This window comes from Leucopleurus acutus (assembly GCF_964270905.1).
Source record: "Leucopleurus acutus genome assembly, chromosome: 15".
Classification (NCBI taxonomy): domain Eukaryota; kingdom Metazoa; phylum Chordata; class Mammalia; order Artiodactyla; family Delphinidae; genus Leucopleurus; species Leucopleurus acutus.
The window spans coordinates 49,868,258-49,888,249 of NC_139157.1; the positions used below are offsets into that span (position 1 = coordinate 49,868,258).

The following is a 19,992-nucleotide window of genomic DNA, read 5'->3' on the forward strand; positions in this document are numbered from 1 at the left end:
CCTTGCCTGACATCCTGACATTTAAGTTTTAACAATATCAACATTTGATCTTTGCATGGTGTTTTATAGTTTTCAAAGTGCTTTAGCATGCATGATCTCAACTGACCTTTATAAGGTAGGCAAGGTACATATTTTTAACCTTTCAAATAAAGGAACAAAAGCTGGGAGAAATTACGACTTGCATGGTTCCATTCCCTTTCCACTTCATCACACAATCCTTGATCTGCTTCATATACCTCAGGGCTTTAAATACCAAATTATAAAATACACTAAATACTGGTTCTTCAGAATCATCTTTGGAAGGAGGTACTAATGTACCTATTTCCCGCTTCTTCTCCAGACCTTCCCTCTCCAACCTTCACCATCCACATTGTGTTTACTCAGCTACTCAACCTAAAAGGGTCCTTATAACTGCTCCTCTTGATCAATTGTGGCAGTAGCAGAAACAGAGGAGTTTGAATGTCCTGGGCCCATGAGGGCTGAATTGGCTACCCTGTCTCTCTAAAAGAATTTGATTGCTATGGTTGGCAGCATTTACCTATAGAATAGCTCCAAACAGAACATCATTTTGCAGAATTCATTATCAAACACCTCATGTTATTTTCGTTTTGAAATTTCTCATCAAAATCAAGGTCAAATTCAGTTAAAATATCATTGGAGAAAATGAGATTCCATTGACTATGATTTGTATAGTAGCTTCTGGAACTTTAAGACAATGATATTTGTGAGATGTAAGAGTACTTTTCCTTCTTCCTTGGTAGCACATTGCCTCTAAATGCCTTGACAATTCTAGAATATAGGAAAACCTTAGGGGCAGCAGTTAAGTCTGAGCTTGAGATGATGCCAACTGTCCAAGTAAAAAGGAGAGGGGGTTCTGATGGAGACTATGGGATGAGAGTAGGGGTTAAAGCCCCTAAGACCATGCCTTCACACTGCCCTTATTTACCTGTAAGCTCGATGAGCTGACCCCTGAAGAGTCCCCTGTTCTTCTGTCTCAGACTTCAGTTCTGTCAATTGTACAGCCAGTTCTTTTTCCAACACCTGGATCCTTTCTGTGGAAGCAATCTTATAACTTTCATCCATGGTTTGCATTTACTAATTTTCTGATCCCTGAAAAAAAGAGAGAAAAAATTTGTGGCTGACTTCCTCAGTGACCATTAACCAGTCCATGGGACTTTGTCTATCATTGTCCAAGAAATCATGTCAGTTTTGTCGAAATGTATGCTTTTGTAATTTGGAGAAACAGCTGGACCAGACTGTTGTCATTTACGAGTTAATTACCATTTGGTAAACAGTAGAGAAAACATAACATAGGTTAGAATATCCATTGACCATCTTTGTTCAGCCCAGCTCACCTTTAGAAACATCTCTGTCCCAGCTTTGACTGTGAGGGTTTATTAAATGAGTTTGCATCCACCCTGCCTGACTTCTGTTGTCTTCATAAAGGCTGTAAAGGGGATTACACACTAAATGTTATGAGTGGTGGTTACTGCTGCTTTCTAATACCACTTCAGCTGGAACAAACAATAGGTGTGCGCAGGATCCCTCTACTTGCCTAAAGTATATCTCCATAAGCCTTTCTGAAGGCATGAGCTTCTGACAATGGGTAATAGACTGAGGGTGCAGGTCTATGTCGTATGATCATGATCCATGTACTTTTGGGTTTGGAAGAAAATCACGCTTACGCATTTGAATGTGTTTTCTTAATTCTGAATGCTGATATTTGTCATATAGCTTTTACAATGAAATAAAATAGTTGATAACCACCTCCTACCCCCACTGCCACCCCAGTTCACAGCCTGTCAGATTCAACACAATTGTTTGCTAAGTACTTAGTGTCAATATTTTAATGAACAACATAGATTAACTTCATGACCCAGAATGAGACCCACGAATTGCAGGAGATTCAGTAGATGATGTGTTTCTTGTGCTACTGCTGCCCTCATCTGTCCTGGATGAGAAGGGGTAAAGTCACAAGAAGGGGTAAAATATTTAAACTTTCCTTTGACATTTCTAAGATTTTCATTTTCAGAGGTATTTCATTTTCTCAAGTTACTCTGCTGCCTTTTCAACAAATAGGAAAGATGTAGAGATGCTTTATGTAGAGGCTACCTTTGGGAGCCTATTCATTCTTTTTATAAATATTAAAAATGGAAATGAACATTGTGTTCAGTCTAGGTTGTGAACCTGCAGAGTTATAAATCTGTCATGTTTGGCACACTGCTGGAGCTCAGTAAAATGCACTGTTGTTGTTCTCAGCAAAAGTAAAATGTTGTTATGAAAAGTATTTGCCACTTGGTAGTGTCCTTTCAAGTTGGGCAAACAGTTAAACAGCTGCCTTAACAGCTGCATTCCAACCAGCAGCCAAGAGGGGCAGCAACAGACTGACATTCTTCTCCCAAAGGATGGATATTCTGCCCTTATTTCCTGATCACTTTCAACACTTCACAGCTCAGAAATGAGAACATTTAATCCTGCATCATTTAGCTTGTTACACAGTCAAGTACAGTATTCACAAAATTAACATAAGGAGAGGTTGGTCTTTGCCAACTGTCCGTGAAATGCATCCAACCCAGAGGAATCCATGCCTGCTGAGCACTCATGGCTAGTGTTAAAGAGACAAACAACTGTTTATTTATTTATTTATTTAACTTTTTATTGGGGTATAATTGCTTTACAATGGTGTGTTAGTTTCTGCTTTATAACGAAGTGAATCAGTTATACATATACATATATCCCCATATCTCTTGCCTCTTACATCTCCCTCCCTCCCACCCTCCCTATCCCACCCCTCCAGGCGGTCACAAAACACCGGAGCTGATCTCCCTGTGCTATGAGACTGCTTCCCACTAGCTATCTATTTTACATTTGGTAGTGTATATATGTCCATATATACACTACCACTCTCTCACTTTGTCCCAGCTTACCCTTCCCCCTTCCCATGTCCTCAAGTCCATTCTCTAGTAGGTCTGCGTCTTTATTCCCATCTTGCCCCTAGGTTCTTCATGACCACTTTTTTTTTTTTAGATTCCATATATATGTCTTAGCATACGGTATTTGTTTTTCTCTGTCTGACTTACTTCACTCTGTATGACAGGCTCTAGGGACACAACAGTTTATTTTGGGAGAGGGAAAGATGGGTTCCATTTATCGAGCACCTACTCTGCGTGAGACAGGCACTGGGCCCTCATTTAACGTCTCAGAAAAGAGACTCTCAAGAATTGTTTCAATAGTGTCTTTTAAAAAATAAATACATTTAATTAACTATCGACTATAAACAAACCAACCAACCCCCCCCCCCGTTTAAAAAGTGGTACAATCTAAGCTCTAAGGAAAAGATAGTAAGATTAGCTTGAGTAGGGTTTGAGGGTGTTTAATAGGTAAAGTGGGCTTCAATGGGGTTAAAGCAGGAATGTTTAGAAGAGAAATAATGAATAACTTCAGAGTCTTATAGGGAAATGTATAATGCATGTCAAAAACTTCAAAGTGACTACCAAAAGAATGGAAATGCAACACAGAGCTTCCCAAACAAGCAGGGGTGAGGGATAGGAAATGGGTCTTTTAAATCCAGTAGAAGGCAGGAAAAGAGAAAAAAGGAAACAAAAAGAAGTATGGTAGAAATAAGTTCAAATATATCAGTAACTATAATAAATGTAAATGGATAAAGCCCATCTATCAAAACACATAAATCAGCACAGTTCTGAACATTTTTAAAACCCCTAAAATTTGGTAATGTGATAGGTACCAAAATAAAACAATAATTTTTATTCTAGCAAATGCTAGAATAGAATTTAAACTGTAAGCAAGCTGGCCCTGTATCACCATGGGGCAATTCAATCTTCATCACAAAGATCTGCAAGGTACTCCATAACTTCGCTGGGTAAACCATTTTTGATGCTTGGTCATCTTTTTTTTTTTTTTTTGCGGTACGCGGGCCTCTCACTGTTGTGGCCTCTCCCACTGCGCAGCACAGGCTCCAGACGCACAGGCTCAGCGGCCATGGCTCACGGGCCCAGCTGCTCCGCAGCATGTGGGATCTTCCCGGACCAGGGCATGAACCTGTGTCCCCTGCATCAGCAGGCGGACTCTCAACCACTGTGCCACCAGGGAAGCCCTATGCTTGGTCATCTTTGATCATCAACATGTCCTTCCTGTGTACAAATGAAATTTCTCCTGTTACACATTATACACCATCTCCTGGATCAGTAGGGTAAGACTAACTGTTTTAACAAAAAGACACAGTCATCAGTGGCTTAAAGAAAAAAATTGTTTAAATGTGTCTAATGTAATGTGTTTGGTAAATGTGTGTAAACTGTCTGCTCCTCTTGGACATTCAAGGACCCTGGTTCCTTCCAAGTCAGTTCCACCATCCCCTAGGCATTTTTCAGGCAAACACATTAGTGTTTTCTCCTCAGTGTGGCTACAGAACATGACCTTTAGTTGGGTGAGGGGACACACAAGACATATATTTGATGTTCTCAATTGGATAACCTGCATCTACTTCTAGTTTACCTAGAGCTTTGTTTTGTTTTTCTTGAATGGGTATAGAATTGTGTCAATTGCTTCTTCAGCATCTATTAAGGTAGCCATGTGATTTTCCTCATTTATTTTTTTAATGTGGTGAATTTCACAGATTTTCTATTGTTAATACAAAACTGCTTTCTTGGAATAAATCCCACTTGGCAATGATCTGTTATCTTTTTTTTTTTTTTAAAGAAAAATGGACTCATTTTGCTACTATGTTGTTTAGGATTTTTGCATTTATGTTCATGAGAACAATTGGCTTGTCATTTTCTTAAAATGTTCATGTCAGGTTTTGGTATCAAGATTATACTACCCTCTTAAAAAAATGTTGTGAACTGTTCCTTTCTCCTCTATATTCTGAGAAAGTTTAGGGTTGGTATTATTTCTTCCTTAAATGTTTGGAATAATTCACCTGTGAAACATCTCAGCCTGAAATTTTCTTTATGGGAGGGTTTTAAATTACAGATCCAATATTTTTAACAGATTATGATTATTCACATTTTTGTTTCTTTTTTGTATTCATTTTAATATTTTTTAAAAGAGCATTTCATCTAAGTTGATTTTTTTTGGTGTAAGGTTATTCATAATATCCTTTTATATTATATTTTTAACAGCTGTGTTGAGATATAATTAATACACCATACAATTAACCTGCTTAAAGTGAACAATTCAATGATTTTTAGTGTATTCACAGTGGTGCAACCATCACCACAATTCATTTTAGAACATTTTCATCACCCAAAAAAGAAATCCCATATCTATTAGCAGTCACTCCCCATTTTTCTCTAAGTCACCCCACCCCCCAGCAATAGGCAACCACTAACTTACTTTCTATCTCTATAGATTTGCCCATTCTGGAAACTTTATATAAATGGAATCATATAATACATGGTCTTTTGTGACTGGCTTCTTTTTTTTCCCATAATGTTTTCAAAGTTCATCCACGTTTTAGCATGTATCAGTATATCAGTCCTTTTTTATAGCTGTATATTATTCCATTGTATGCTTATACCACTTTTGTTTACTGGTTCATCAGTTGGTGGAAATTTGGGTTGTTTCCAGTTTTTGGCTATTATAAATCATGTTGCTATAAATATTCAAGTCAAAGTTTTTGCCAGACTCTTCCAAAGCAGGGGCACCATTTTATAATCCCATCAGCATTGTAGGAGGGTTCTAATTTCTCTACATCCTTGTCAACACTTGCCACCTTTCTTTTTTATTTTAGCCATTCTAGTGGATGTGAAGTTGTATCTCACTGTGGTTTTGACTTACATTTCCTTAATGGCTAATGATGTTGAGTATCTTTTCATGTACTTATTGGTCATTGGTATATCTTCTTTGGAGAAATGTCTATTCAGATTCTTTGTCCATTTTTAAATTGAGCTTTTTGGTTCTTTACTGATGAGTTGTAAGTGTTCTTCACATATTCTAGATACATGTTCTTTATCAGATATGTGATTTGCATATATTTTCTCCCATTCTGTGGGTCATCTTCTCACTTTGTTGATGTTGCCCTTTGAAGCCCTTTATCTTTTTTTTTTAACATCTTTATTGGAGTATAATTGCTTTACAATGGTGTGTTAGTTTCTGCTGTATAACAAAGTGAATCAGCTATACATATACATATATCCCCATATCTCCTCCCTCTTGCGTCTCTGTCCCACACCCCCATCCCACCCCTCTAGGTGGACACAAAGCACTGAGCTGATCTCCCTGTGCTATGCGGCTGCTTCCCACTAGCTATTTTACATTTGGTAGTGTATATATGTCCCTATATACATTACCACTCTCTCACTTCGTCCCAGCTTACCCTTCCCCCTCCCCATGTCCTCAAGTCCATTCTCTATGTCTGTGTCTTTACTCCTGTCCTGCCCCCAGGTTCTTTAGAACCACTTTTTTTTTTTTTAGATTCCATATATGTGTTAGCATACGGTATCTGTTTTTCTCTTTCTGACTTACTTCACTCTGTATGACAGTCTCTAGGTCCATCCACCTCACTACAAATAACTCAGTTTTGTTTCTTTTTATGGCTGAGTAATATTCCATTGTATATATGTGCCACATCTTCTTTATCAATTCATCTGTCGATGGACACTTAGGTTGCTTCCATGTCCTGGCTATTGTAAATAGAGCTGCAATGAACATTGTGGTACATGACTCTTTGTGAATTATGGTTTTCTCAGGGTATATGCCCACTAGTGGGATGGCTGGGTCATATGATAGTTCTAATTTTAGTTTTTTAAGGAACCTCCATACTGTTCTCCATAGTGGCTGTATCAATTTACATTCCCACCAACAGTGCAAGAAGGTTCCCTTTTCTCCACACCCTCTCCAGCATTGTTTATAGATTTTTTGATGATGGCCATTCTGACTAGGGTGAGGTGATACCACATTGTAGCTTTGATTTGCATTTCTCTAATAATTAGTGATGTTGAGCATCCTTTCATGTGTTTGTTGGAAATCTATCTTCTTTGGAGAAATGTCTATTTAGGTCTTCTGCCCGTTTTTGGATTGGGTTGTTTATTTGATATTGAGCTGCATGAGCTGCTTATAAATTTTGGAGATTAATCCTTTGTCAGTTGCTTAATTTGCAAGTATTTTCTCCCATTCTGAGGGCTGTCTTTTCGTCTTGTTTATGGTTTCCTTTGCTGTGCAAAAGCTTTTAAGTTTCATTAGGTCCCATTTGTTTATTTTTATTTCCATTTCTCTAGGAGGTGGGTCAAAAAGGATCTTGCTGTGATTTATGTCATAAAGTATTCTGTCTGTGTTTTCCTCTAAGAGTTTTATAGTGTCTGGCATTATATTTAGGTCTTTAATCCATTTTGAGTTTATTTTTGTGTATGTTGTTAGGGAGTGTTTGAAGCCCTTTATCTTTTTTTAAAATTTAATTTATTTTTTATACAGCAGGTTCTTATTAGTTATCTATTTTATACATATTAGTGTATACATGTCAATTCCAATCTCCCAATTCATCCCACCACCACCACCACCCGGCCACTTTCACCCCTTGGTGTCCATATGTTTGTTCAGCCCTTTATCTTTTTAATGTCTATGGGATGTATACTGCTGTCTCCTTTTACATTCCTGATACTGATAATTTCTGTACTTGCTATTTTATCTTGATCAGTCTTATTAGGGATTTAATAATTTTATTAAACTTTTCAAATGACCCATATTTAGTTTTTTTTTTTTTGCAGTATGTGGGCCTCTCACTGTTGTGGCCTCTCCCGTTGTGGAACACAGGCTCCGGACGCACAGGCTCAGTGGCCATGGCTCATGGGCCTAGTTGCTCCACAGCATGTGGGATCCTCCCAGACCGGGGCACGAACCCGTGTCCCCTGCATTTGCAGGCGGACTCTCAACCAGTGCGCCATCAGGGAAGCCCCCCATATTTAGTTTTATTGTGTCTACTCTATGTCTGCCTTCTCTTTCATTGATTTTTGCTCATTTATTATTCATCTATTATTGATATTTATTTATATAATTTATTATACAAATTGAGCTATACCTATTGAATTATTTATTTATAATTTATTATTTACATATTTATTAAGTCATTTATTATACCATTTATCTTACTATCTTAAATTTAATTTGCTCTTCTTTTTCTAGCACTTGAGATGGAAGTTTAGATCATTAATTTTTTACCTGTCTTCTAAGATATGCCTTTAAAGCTTTAAACTTCCTTCTAAGCATTATTTTAGCTGCATTACCATTTTGGATGTTGTGTTTTCATTATTTATCATTTAAATGCTTTCTAGTTTCCATTGTGATTTCTTCTTTGACCTATAAGTTGTTTAGAGGTGGTTCTATATTTCTGTCATTAATTTCTAGTGTGATTGCACTGTGTTCTGAGAACGTACCCTGCATGACTTCAATTTTTAAAAATATTTTAAACTTGCTTTATGGCCCAACATATGATCTGTTTTGGTAAATGTTCCAAATACTCTTGAATATATATTTACTATTGTTGGGAATAGTGTTCGATTAGGTTAATTAGATCACATTTCTTCTTAATCTTTTATATCTGATTTATTGGTATGATTTTTATGAGAAATTGAGACAGGTATATTAAAATCTTTGATAATAATTATGGATTTTTCTATTTCTTCATTTAGTTCTGACATTATAGTTTTATACATTTGAAGCTATATTATGGCTGTATACAAATAGGATTGTAAATTTTTTTTCATTGAATTGAAACTTATCATTATGACATGTCCCTCTTCATCTCTAGTCATATTTCTTCAAGTCAAACTTACAAATTAGTAATATAGTCACAGAAGGTTTTCTTGTTTTGTTTTGTTTTTGTTTTGGGGGTTAGTATTTACATGGTGTATCTTTTTAATCCTTTAAAATTATCTGTGTCATTTTGTCTCTTCAGTCTGAAAATCTTTGTCTTTTAATTGGAGCACTGAGTTCATTTACATTTAATGTGATTACTGTTACAGATGGGTTTAAGTGCACAATCTTACTATGTATTTTACTATGTATTTTATTCATTTTATTTATTTTTCTATTCGTCCTACCTATTTTTTGTTCCTTTATTCTTCCCTTCCTTCATTACTCTGGATTAATCAAGTATTTTTATTATTCTGTTTTGCCTCTTCTATTAGGTTTTTAATTATACCCGTTTTCTTTTGGTAGTTACCTATAGTTCTCAAATTTTAGTGTGCATCAGAATCACCTAAAGGACTTCTTCAAACATAGATTTCTGGGCCTCACCTCCAAAGTTTCTGATTTAGTAGGTCTGGGGGAAACCTGGAAATTTTCACTTCTAACAAATTCCCAGATGATGCTTATGCTGCTAAATCAAAAGGCCACACTTTGATAGTTACTCCTCTAGATTCCAATATATTCTTGACTTATTACAGCCTACCTTAAGCTAGGAGTTTTTGTTTTCATGGTGTCTTCCACTCTAAAGCTAGCAATTTTTTTGACAGTCTTTTACTATCCAAATAAAAATCTTACAATGATTTAAGTCCACATAACTCCTTCCTACAATTCATGCAACTGTTTATTATACGTCTACACATAAACTCCACAATATTGTTATTTTTGCTACTTTGAAAGTCAATTAAAATTTTTTTACCCATATATTTATCTTTCCTGCTGCTCTTCTTTCCTGAAGATCTGTGCTTCCATTTGAGTTAATTTTCCTTTAGCCTGAAGAACTTCCTTTCATATTTTTCATAGTGTGGGTCTGCTCCTGATGGATTCTCTCAGCTCTCATTTGTCTGAATAAATCTATATTTCTACTATGATCTCTAAAGATATTTTAATTGGACATAAAATTGAGAGTTCTTTTTTCTTTTAGTACTTTAAATATCTCTTGGCTTCCATAATTTCAGTAAAATAGTCATCTGCCCTACTGTTTCTTTTTGAAAAAGTGCCTTATTTTCTCTTGCTGCTTTTAAGATTTTATCTTTGTCAGCAGTTCAACTATGATATACTTAATTATGGTTTCCTTTGTATATATCCTTGTTGTGTATTGAGGTTCACTGAGCTTCTTTAATGTTTGGAATGATATCTATCATCAATTTTCGAAATTTCTTGACTATTATCTCTGCATATATTGCTTCTGCCCCATTCTCTAATTCTCGTCCTTCTATGACTCTAATTAAATATATATTTGACTGCTTCACTGTATTCCACATGTCTCTTATACTAAGTTTTATTCTTTGCATTCTTTTTGTCTCTGTGCTTCAGTTTTGGGTACTATCAACTTATCTGTCCTCAAGTTCACTAACACTTTTTGCTCAGTCTAAGCTATTGCTAAAACTGCACAATGAATTCTCAATTTTAGCTGTTGTATTTTTAAAATCTGTAATGTATATTTAATTATTTTTATAGATTCCAATTCTGTCAAAATTATCCATCATTTTATCCATTTTGTCCATCTTTTCCTTTGTTCCCTTGCGTGCGCGTGTGCACACACACACACACACACACACACACATATACAATTTTTTTTTTTTTTTTTTTTTGCAGTATGCGGGCCTCTCACTGTTGTGGCCTCTCCCGTTGCGGAGCACAGGCTCCGGACTCGCAGGTTCAGCAGCCATGGCTCACAGGCCCAGCCTCTCCACGGCATGTGGGATCTTCCCAGACTGGGACATGAACCTGCGTCCCCTGCATTGGCAGGCAGACTCTCAACCACTGCGCCACCAGGGAAGCCCTATACAATTATTTTAAAGTCCCAGCCTGCTAGTTCCAATATCTAGATCATCTATGGGTTTGCTTTTATTATCTGCTTTTTCTCTTATCACTCACATTTTCCTGCCTCTTTTCAAGCCTTATAATTTATTATATGCCATATTTGGGGTATAAAATGAACAAATGGGACTTGTAATGATGTTATTTTCCCTCATAAAGGTTCTCCCTTTCCTCTGTTAGTTGCATAATTTGAAGGGCTGATCACCTTAATCCCATCAGGAACTGAACTAGATTGGGGATGGATTCTGGTTTTAGTTAGACTCAGTCTACCTCTTGTTTGTCATTTTTCCTCAGGTGTGGCTCACCTGGACTTTTGATCAATAGCTTGGAAGGTCTCTTACCTTTCAGCCCGTAAACACTATGGGAGATTCAGTCTTCCCTTTGGAGGTTTTAATTTAGCTCATTAGCCTCTCGCCTCATGTAGCTTTAAAATCTGGCAAATGTCTTGAGAGGAAAACTCATCAAGTGTTTCTTGCTGACTTCCTGTCTCTGGTGGGAGTTTGTCTCCTAAGCACTGTGGACAGATTTCACTATGACTTTGCAATCCAGCTTCCTTCCTGGGTATGGCCTTCTGAGACTTTTGACTGACAGCTGGGCTTTTCCCTTTCTTCTCATCCCTGAAATTCTGTCCTTCAAAAGTTTTGAGCTTAGCCTCCCATCCCATCAAGTTCAATATCTGGCCAAAACTTGAGGGACTGTTTGATGCAGTCCCTTTTGCTAGCAGGAATTTATCTCTTCACCATGAGACTGCAGATCTTATTCTGCCTTTCTTGGCCAGTTCTCCAGTTTCTTTTATACTCTAGCATTCAGCAAATGTCCAGTGGTATTTTTCAGAATTTAAATTCAAATCTGTCATGCCTGCATCCATGGCCTTCAAAAACTCCCCTGGCTTTTCTTTGTCCCAGTGGAGTCCCCATGCCAAAAACAGAGTCACTGTGACCAGAATTGGTAAATGTTCTAAGGAATAAAATAGCCAGGGATTGTCAAGTGACCTAGGAGGGTTCTTCCCTTTCTGGAATTTTAATTCTTCTAGTCTTCATTGTGTCTATAACTTTCCAATGACTTTAAACATATGACTTTGTAATTTATTGTTTTAGTGGGAGCGTGGCTTTTCTACTAAATCTTACCTGAAGTAGAGGTCTCAATACTAACGTGAGAGTACTACCTAAATGTATTCTCATATTTTCTATTCTATTTCATTAAAAACAAACTTTTAGTCACAACCCACTAGTAATCAATGTTAGGATCCACTAATGGATCATAATCTGCATTTTGAGAAAAACTGCTCTAATAGATCTCTGGGAAAAACCAAGGTGTCTGGCTGTTTGGAAGAGGTCATCTAACGGATATGGATTAAATGGACCTCAATCCTCTTAGTATTATATAAATTCTTGAAGTATATAATTCTGCATGCATTTTTCTTTGAGGTATGACAAGGTCAGCTTTTGCATACAATTTACCTTCTCACTGGAATACCCTGGCAAATTTAATTTTGTTATACTCCTTCTCCTGGATTTTTTGTCAGGCAAAATCAAATTCTTATGATTTGTCTTAGTCATTTGTATATTAACCCTATACATTCTAAGTTTCCATTATTTTGTCCACAAAGATATGACAATTTCTTTCAAGAAAAAATATCCCTCATATCCAAAGCACCTTCCCTCAAACTTTGACTTTCCCCTCTGTACTGTTATGTCTTTTACCTTAAGTGATAATAAACTACCTCAGTATTTGTTCATGGAAGGATTTGTAACTACCAAGGACTAAAGGAAGCATGTATGGAAGCAAAACTGATACAATGCTTTGCTGCCATTATCAGTAAGTGTGTACATCATAATAAGAAAATAAAACAACTTGTACCCTGAAAGAAATAAAATAAGCAAACAAAAACAGGGTCCCTGTGCCTGGTTCACTTTCCCAAAACAAAAGAATCCTTAGGTTTTGTTTATAAGTACTGACTGCCTAATAAAAGCAACTTTATCACCAAGTTTTTGCAATATTGATAGTTGAAGATCTGTGATAAGCTCTGTGGCTACGACAACTGTGTGAGAAAATTTCTGTCTTTTCTACCGTGGACTGCATAACTACAAACTTGGTAATGTTTATAATTTTGTGGGGTTTTCCCCGTATTTTTTAATTTGATGAACCAATTCTTTTAAAAACTTGGAGTTTCTTGCAAACTTTTCTTGGAAGTAAACTTTTCTAAATGCTTTGTGTCTGACTATTCCTTTGACAATTCTAGAGATTCCACCAAGATTTTATGTATTTATCTACCAGAGGTGTATTCACCAGCCAGAGCCAAGTAAACTGCATTGTCCATGAGGAGCAACTCAAGAGCTTTTTGAGGTGTATCTTTTTCTAGTCTTAGGGTGAATCTCCTGTGGCAATAGTTTTTTTTGTTGTTGTTTTTAATTGAAGTATAGTTGATTTACTATATTGTGTTACTTTCAGGTGTACAGCACAGTGATTCAGTTACACATATACATATATATATTTTCAATTCTTTTCCATTATAGGTTATTGCAAGATATTGAATATATTAGTTCCCTTTGCTATACAGGAAATCTTTATTGTTTATCTATTTTATATATGGTAATGTGTATCTGTTAATCTTATACTCCTAATTTATCCTCCCCCCTTCCCCTTTAGTAACTGTAAGTTTGCTTTCTATGTATGTTTCTTTCTGTTTAGTAAATAGGTTAATTTGTGTCATATTTTAGATTCCATATATAAGTGATATTGTATTTGTCCTTCTCTGTCTTACTTCACTTAGTATGATAATTTCTAGGTTCATCCATGTTGCTGCAAACGGCATTATTTCATTCTTTTTTATGGCTGAGTAATATTGTATATATACACCACAACTTCTTTATGCATTCCTCTGTCAATGGACGCTTAGGTTGCTTCCTTGTCTTGGCTATTATAAATAGTGCTGCTATGAACATTGGGGTGCATGTATCTTTTTGAATTAGTTTTCATCTTTTCTGGATATATGCCCAGGAGTAGGATTGCTGGAACATACGGTAACTCTATTTTTAGTTTTTTAAGAATCCTCCATACAGTTCTCCATAGTGGCTGCCCCAATTTACATTCCCACCAGCAGTGTAGGAGGGTTCCCTATTTTCCATACCCTATCCAGCATTCATTATTTATAGACTTTTTGATGATGGCCACTCTAACTGATGTGAGGTGATACTTCACTGCAGCTTTGATTTGGATTTCTCTAGTAATTAGTGAGGTGAGCATCTTTTCGTGTGCCTGTTGGCCATCTGTATTTCTTTGCAGAAATGTCTCTTTAGGTCTTCTACCCCTTTTTTGATTGGGTTGCTTTTTTTTTTATATTGACTTGTATGAACCATTTGTTTATTTTGGAAATTGAACCCATGTCAGTCGCTTCATTTGCAAATATTTTCTTCCAGTCCACAGGTGGTCTTTTCGTTTTATTTATGGTTTCCTTTGATGTGTAAAAGCTTATCAGTTTGATTACGTCCCATTTGCTTATTTTTGCTTTTATTTCTTTTGCTTGGGAGACTGATCTAAGGAAACATTGGTCCAGGGACTCCTGTGGTGGTCCAGTGGTAAAGAATCTGCCTTATAATGCAAGGATGCGGGTTCAATCCTTGGTCAGGGAACTAAGATCCCACATCCCGCACACCACAACTACTGAGCTCGTGCACCTCAACTAGAGAGCCCACGTGTGCTGGAGCCCACGCATCACAACTAGAGAGAGAAAACCTGCATGCCACAACTAGAGAGAAGCCCGCGTGCTGCAAAAAATCCTGTGTGCCACAACTAAAACCCAACACAGCAAAAATAAATAAAATAAATAAATATAAAGAGGGCTTCCCTGGTGGCACAGGGGACATGGGTTTGAGCCCTGGTCCGGGAAAATCACACATGCTGTGGAGCAACACAGCCCATGCGCCACAACTATTGAACCTGCGCTCTAGAGGCCGCAAGCCACAATTACTGAACCCGCATGCCATTACTACTGAAGCCTGTGTGCCTAGAGCCTGTGCTCCGCAACGAGAGAAGGCACTGCAATGAGAAGGCTGTTTACCCCAATGAAGAGTAGCCCAGCCTCGCTGCAACTATAGAAAGCCCGCGCGCAGCAACAAAGACCCAACACAGCCAAAAATATAAAATAAATTTTTTGAAAAATTTAGGGAAAAAAAAACATTGGTACAATTTATGTCAGAGAATGTTTTGCCTATATTCTCTTCCAGGAATTTTATAATGTCATGTCTTATACCTAAGTCTTTAAGCCATTCTGAGTTTATTTTTGTGTATCGTGTGTGGGACTATTCTAACTTCATTGGCTTATATACAGCTATCCAGCTTTCCCAACACCATTTGAAGAGACTCTTTCTCCATTGTATATTCTTGCCTCCTTTGTTGAAGATTAATTGACCGTAAGTGTGTGGGTTTATTTCTGGGCTCTCTATTCTGTTCCATTGATCTATATGTCTGTTTTTGTGCCAATACCACGTTGTAGCTTTGTAGTATTGCCTGAAGTCTGGAAGGGTTATGCCTTCAGCTTTGTTCTTTTCGGCAACAGGATTTTAATCTAGTTGATTCTATTTCTTTTTCTGACTCTTTATGTTTGTTTGGTTGTTTCCTGGTTAAGTCTTTTTCATGCTGGTTCTGATTTGTACACAACCACTAATTTCTCATTTGGTGGCAGCAATGTTGATAATATAGATTTTAATGTTCTTACTGTCTGATTTTTATGAGGTCTTTATGACAGAATATCTGATTGTACTTTATATTCGTCTTGAGGATTTTGTTATCTTTTGTCATCTGAGATACATCTTTCCTTTGCTTCTGGGTCTTGAGACATTGATTTAGTCAATCTGATAACTAGTTTCAGTAGTAAGTTGGGAAGTTGTTCATATCATTCCCTACATTACTGATTTATTTTATTGTTGCCTAACCATTGATGATATCCTCTATGCTGTTTTTCATGTGTGTGACACTCTGAGTTCAAATTAATTAAGAAAAAAATATTTTTGTGCCCACAGGAATGGAGAGCAGCCACTGGAGATCTGGAGCTGCTACCATCAGCCAATAAATTTTTTGTACTTTGATTACATTTGATCCATCTGTGGCTAATGTTATAAAACTAAGATTGTTGGTTCTTTTTGTGTATTTTTGAAAAAGACTCTTTTCCTCTTTGCAAAAGGAAGGCACAGCTTTTAACAATAGTCTGTTTACAATTATAACTTTCTCTCTGAAGCTAAATTTCTCTCTTCCTCAGCATGCTATTTGAGATTAATAGGTCAGAAAAGTTGTACTCACTATATAGGGATATCTAATTCCAATACCAGATTTACCATCAAAGAGAATATACACAATGGACAAAATTAGAAATTATTTTCACATGGTTTTAGAGCAAAGGGTAGAGAGAGACTTTAAAGGTTTTGTTTGGTTTGTATAACCATTCTACAAATGAGCCTGAATTTATATATTAATAATGCTGTCTTAAAACAACTATATGTCTCTTTCCTGATCTTATCACAACGTGATTGAATATGAGTGATTGCTACTGGCTTGCCTAGAAATTCACGACCACTGCAAGAAATCTAAAAAGCTCTGGGTGTATAACTTTTACCCTCTCTCCTCTCAAAAGAAAATAAGAAAGCATAAATACACAAGTGAATCAAGTAAAGATGTGAGAAACAGCTTGGTTTCCAAAAACAGGGTATTAATAAACCTAAAGTTGTGCCCCCAGCTCAACCCACGATCCGATTGAACAGTACTACAAAAATAGCATACACACAGAGAGAAGTCCAGCTATAAACTCTCCAGAGCTCTTTTCATAGCTTTCCCATAAGATTAATACGTTTATCTGTTAAGTGAGGGCATATATTTTCTGAGCACCTTTGCCTATTTCTGGAGCAGTGGTCCTCAACTGGGAGTCATTTTGATCCTTTTCTGCTCTGGGGACATTTGGCCATATCTGGCTACATTATTGGGTGTCACAATTGTGTTTGTGTATGGGGGTGCTATTGACGTCTAGTGGATAGAGGTCAGGGATGCTAACTATCCTGCAACGCACAGGAGAGCCCTCCCAAACAATAAATTATCTCCTTAAAATGTCAATAGTGCCAAGGTTGAGAAATCCTGCTCTAAAGAAAAATTAGATTATAAGTCTCTTAAATTTAACTGCATTCCTTTTTTGATTGTCTTACAGAGACTATGGAACACTTTTATCAATTTAAAATAGAGAACTCAAGAATTTTTAGAAAGGGAAGAAAACATCCAACTTTCATTGCTTTAAGTCTGTTGATTCTTAAAAAAATATTTCTCTTAATGAAGCCTATATGCAGAAGGAAAAAAAAACTTTTAGCTATGAGTTAAATTAACTGCCTTGTTTACAGGTTGACAAAATAAGTAATGCAATGTAAACTGACAGAGGAGAGAGAAATATTAATAAACTGTATTACTTTTAAACTTAATTTGAAGAGCTCTTAAAAATTAAGTATAAAAAATAGAAATAGAAAATACGAAGTTCAAAAGTTTGTATTTCTAATCAAGGTGAATCCTTGAACAAATTCGACTAGCTTAATAATGCTGTCTTAAAACAACTATACGTCTCTTTCCTGATCTTATCATAATGTAAATTAAAATGTTAGCATACTAGTATAACTCATGAAAGGCTTAGGTTTGTTTCCACAAACCCAAAAAACCTAATTAATTAAACCTTATAGAAATTTTTCTAATTTTTTTTTTTTTTGGCTGCACCTCTCAGCTTGGGGGTCTTAGTTCCCCAACCAGGGTTCAAACCCGAACACTTGGCAGTGAAATGGCTGAGTCCTAACCACTGGACTGCCAAGGAATTCCCTCTAATTCCTAAACTAATATTAAATTGAGTTAATCATTTAATTAATAATCCTTGGATACAAATTACAATATCTAAGCAAGTCATTTGTGGAGAATGAAATAAATACTGGGTCAACAAACATAGTTTTAACATACCCCTGGCTTTGCTTTTATACACTGTAAGTGACCATTAATTAATAGGTTGAAAAGATATATATGAGAAACTGAGATATGTTGGTATATTCCTTTTTAAGAAATGTAAAGGAATATTTATATGTCTGTAAAGAGGTGTATATGCAAAATGATGAATTTTTATTTCCCATGGTAAATATCATGGGAAAAGGAAAATGACTTTGTCTTAAAGTAAAATTGTCTGGTTGTGCCAGAATGTTAGCTAGATGTAAATGAATTTATTTATAAGATGAAGGAAAGACTTGTGAATCCTACTCTATAAAATATGGAGGGCATCCAAAAGAGTAGAACTAGAATTTGGATTTTCTTTTCTGTTAAATTGACAAATTAATCTTTGAGTATATGTCTACTTGGAACAAAAAGCACTTAAAAAGTATTTAGTGCCCAAATAGCAGAGGTTTCTTGTATTACCAAAATACTCTTGAGAGCCTAACATTTTGTGCTTTTGCCATACCTTTCAACTGTTTGTTTAAACAAAAGTTCCTCTGGAGAACAGTATAGAGGTTCCTTAAAAAACTACAAATAGAACTACCATATGACCCAGCAATCCCACTACTGGGCATATACCCTGAGAAAACCATAATTCAAAAAGAGTCATGTAGGGCTTCCCTGGTGGTGCAGTGGTTGAGAGTCCGCCTGCCGATGCAGAGGACACAGGCTCGTGCCCCGGTCCAGGAAGATCCCACATGCCCGGAGCGGCTAGGCCCGTGAGCCATGGCTGCTAAGCCTGTGTGTCCAGAGCCTGTGCTCCGCAATGGGAGAGGCTAAAACAGTGAGAGGCCCGCGTACCGCAAAAAAAAAAAAAAAAAAAAGAGTCATGTACCAAAATGTTCATTGCAGCTCTACTTACAATAGCCAGGAGATGGAAGCAACCTAAGTGTCCATCATTGGATGAATGGATAAAGAAGATGTGGCACATATATACAATGGAATATTACTCAGCCATAAAAAGAAATGAAATTGAGTTATTTGTCGTGAGGTGGATGGACATAGAGTCTGTCATACAGAGTGAAGTAAGTCAGAAAGAGAAAGACAAATACCGTATGCTAACACATATATATATGGAATCTAAGAAAAAAAAATGTCATGAAGAACCTAGGGGTAAGACGGGAATAAAGATACAGACCTACTAGAGAATGGACTTGAGGATATGGGGAGGGGGAAAGGTAAGCTGTGACAAAGTGAGAGAGTGGCATGGACATATATAGACTACCAAACATAAAATAGCTAGCTAGTGGGAAGCAGCCGCATAGCACAAGGTGCTTTGTGACCACATAGAGGCATGGGATAGGGAGGGTGGGAAGGAGGGAGATGTAAGAGGGAAGAGATATGGAAACATATGTATATGTATAACTGATTCACTTTGTTATAAAGCAGAAACTAACACACCATTGTAAAGCAATTATACTCCAATAAAGATGTAAAAAAAAAAAAAGATGTGGTACATATATACAATGAAATATTACTCAGCCATTAAAAAGACTGAAATAATGCCATTTGCAGCAACATGGATGGACCTAGAGATTGTCATACTTAGTGAAGTCTGACAGAGAAAGACAAATATGATATCAGTCATATGTGGAATCTAATTTAAAAAAATGATACAAATGAAAGTGAATGACTGAGATAATGTTATCAAGAATAGAGAGACAAAAGTCAGAAGTAAGAGTTGATTTACAGAGGATATTAATATAATATGATGTTGAATTGAGTGTTTATAAGATATCTAAGTGAAGTTTATCTCAAGAAGATCTGATTTTTATTAACTTCTATGTTTGTTTACTTTTGTCAATAAAAATGGTTCAAGGGAAAAAAAAAAGTTCCTCATCTTTGAAAAAGTTCCCTAATAAGTATCATTACTTGATGCTTAGTTTATTTTAAATATTACCTGTAAACTTTATTTAATCGCTTACTCATATCTTTTCTCCTCTGATAACATTTTTTGATATTGCATTTCCCAAATTCAGTCCCCAAATTCAGAGTAAACAACTCTTTACTATGTCTTTTATACCATAGTTGTCTTTGGGGTTTCCTAAACAGCTGCCAGACAGCCACAAAGGTTTGCTCATTTATCCTATAAAAGGAGTGTTAAAAATGATATGTTCGATATACTCCAGATTATTTATTAGCTCAAAACTTCTGTAAAAGTCATCCTGCTTATCAAGTCCTCAATATGAAAAGAACTTGCAAATCAGTAAGAGGAGTTTAACTTAATTGCCTTTAAGTAAAATGCATTAA

General features: G+C 36.3%; 1 protein-coding gene across 1 annotated transcript in view; it reads right to left on the bottom strand.

Moving 5' to 3' along the window:
* Window positions 1-19,992, bottom strand: part of LOC309972311 (uncharacterized protein) — a gene marked incomplete at its 3' end in the record, with an annotated part of 160,431 nt that overhangs the window by 127,975 nt on the left and 12,464 nt on the right. The window contains 1 exon segment of the mRNA XM_082855949.1: window positions 947-1,110. Within this exon segment, the coding sequence (XP_082712075.1) occupies window positions 947-1,092 (146 nt within the window). The 5' untranslated portion in view covers window positions 1,093-1,110.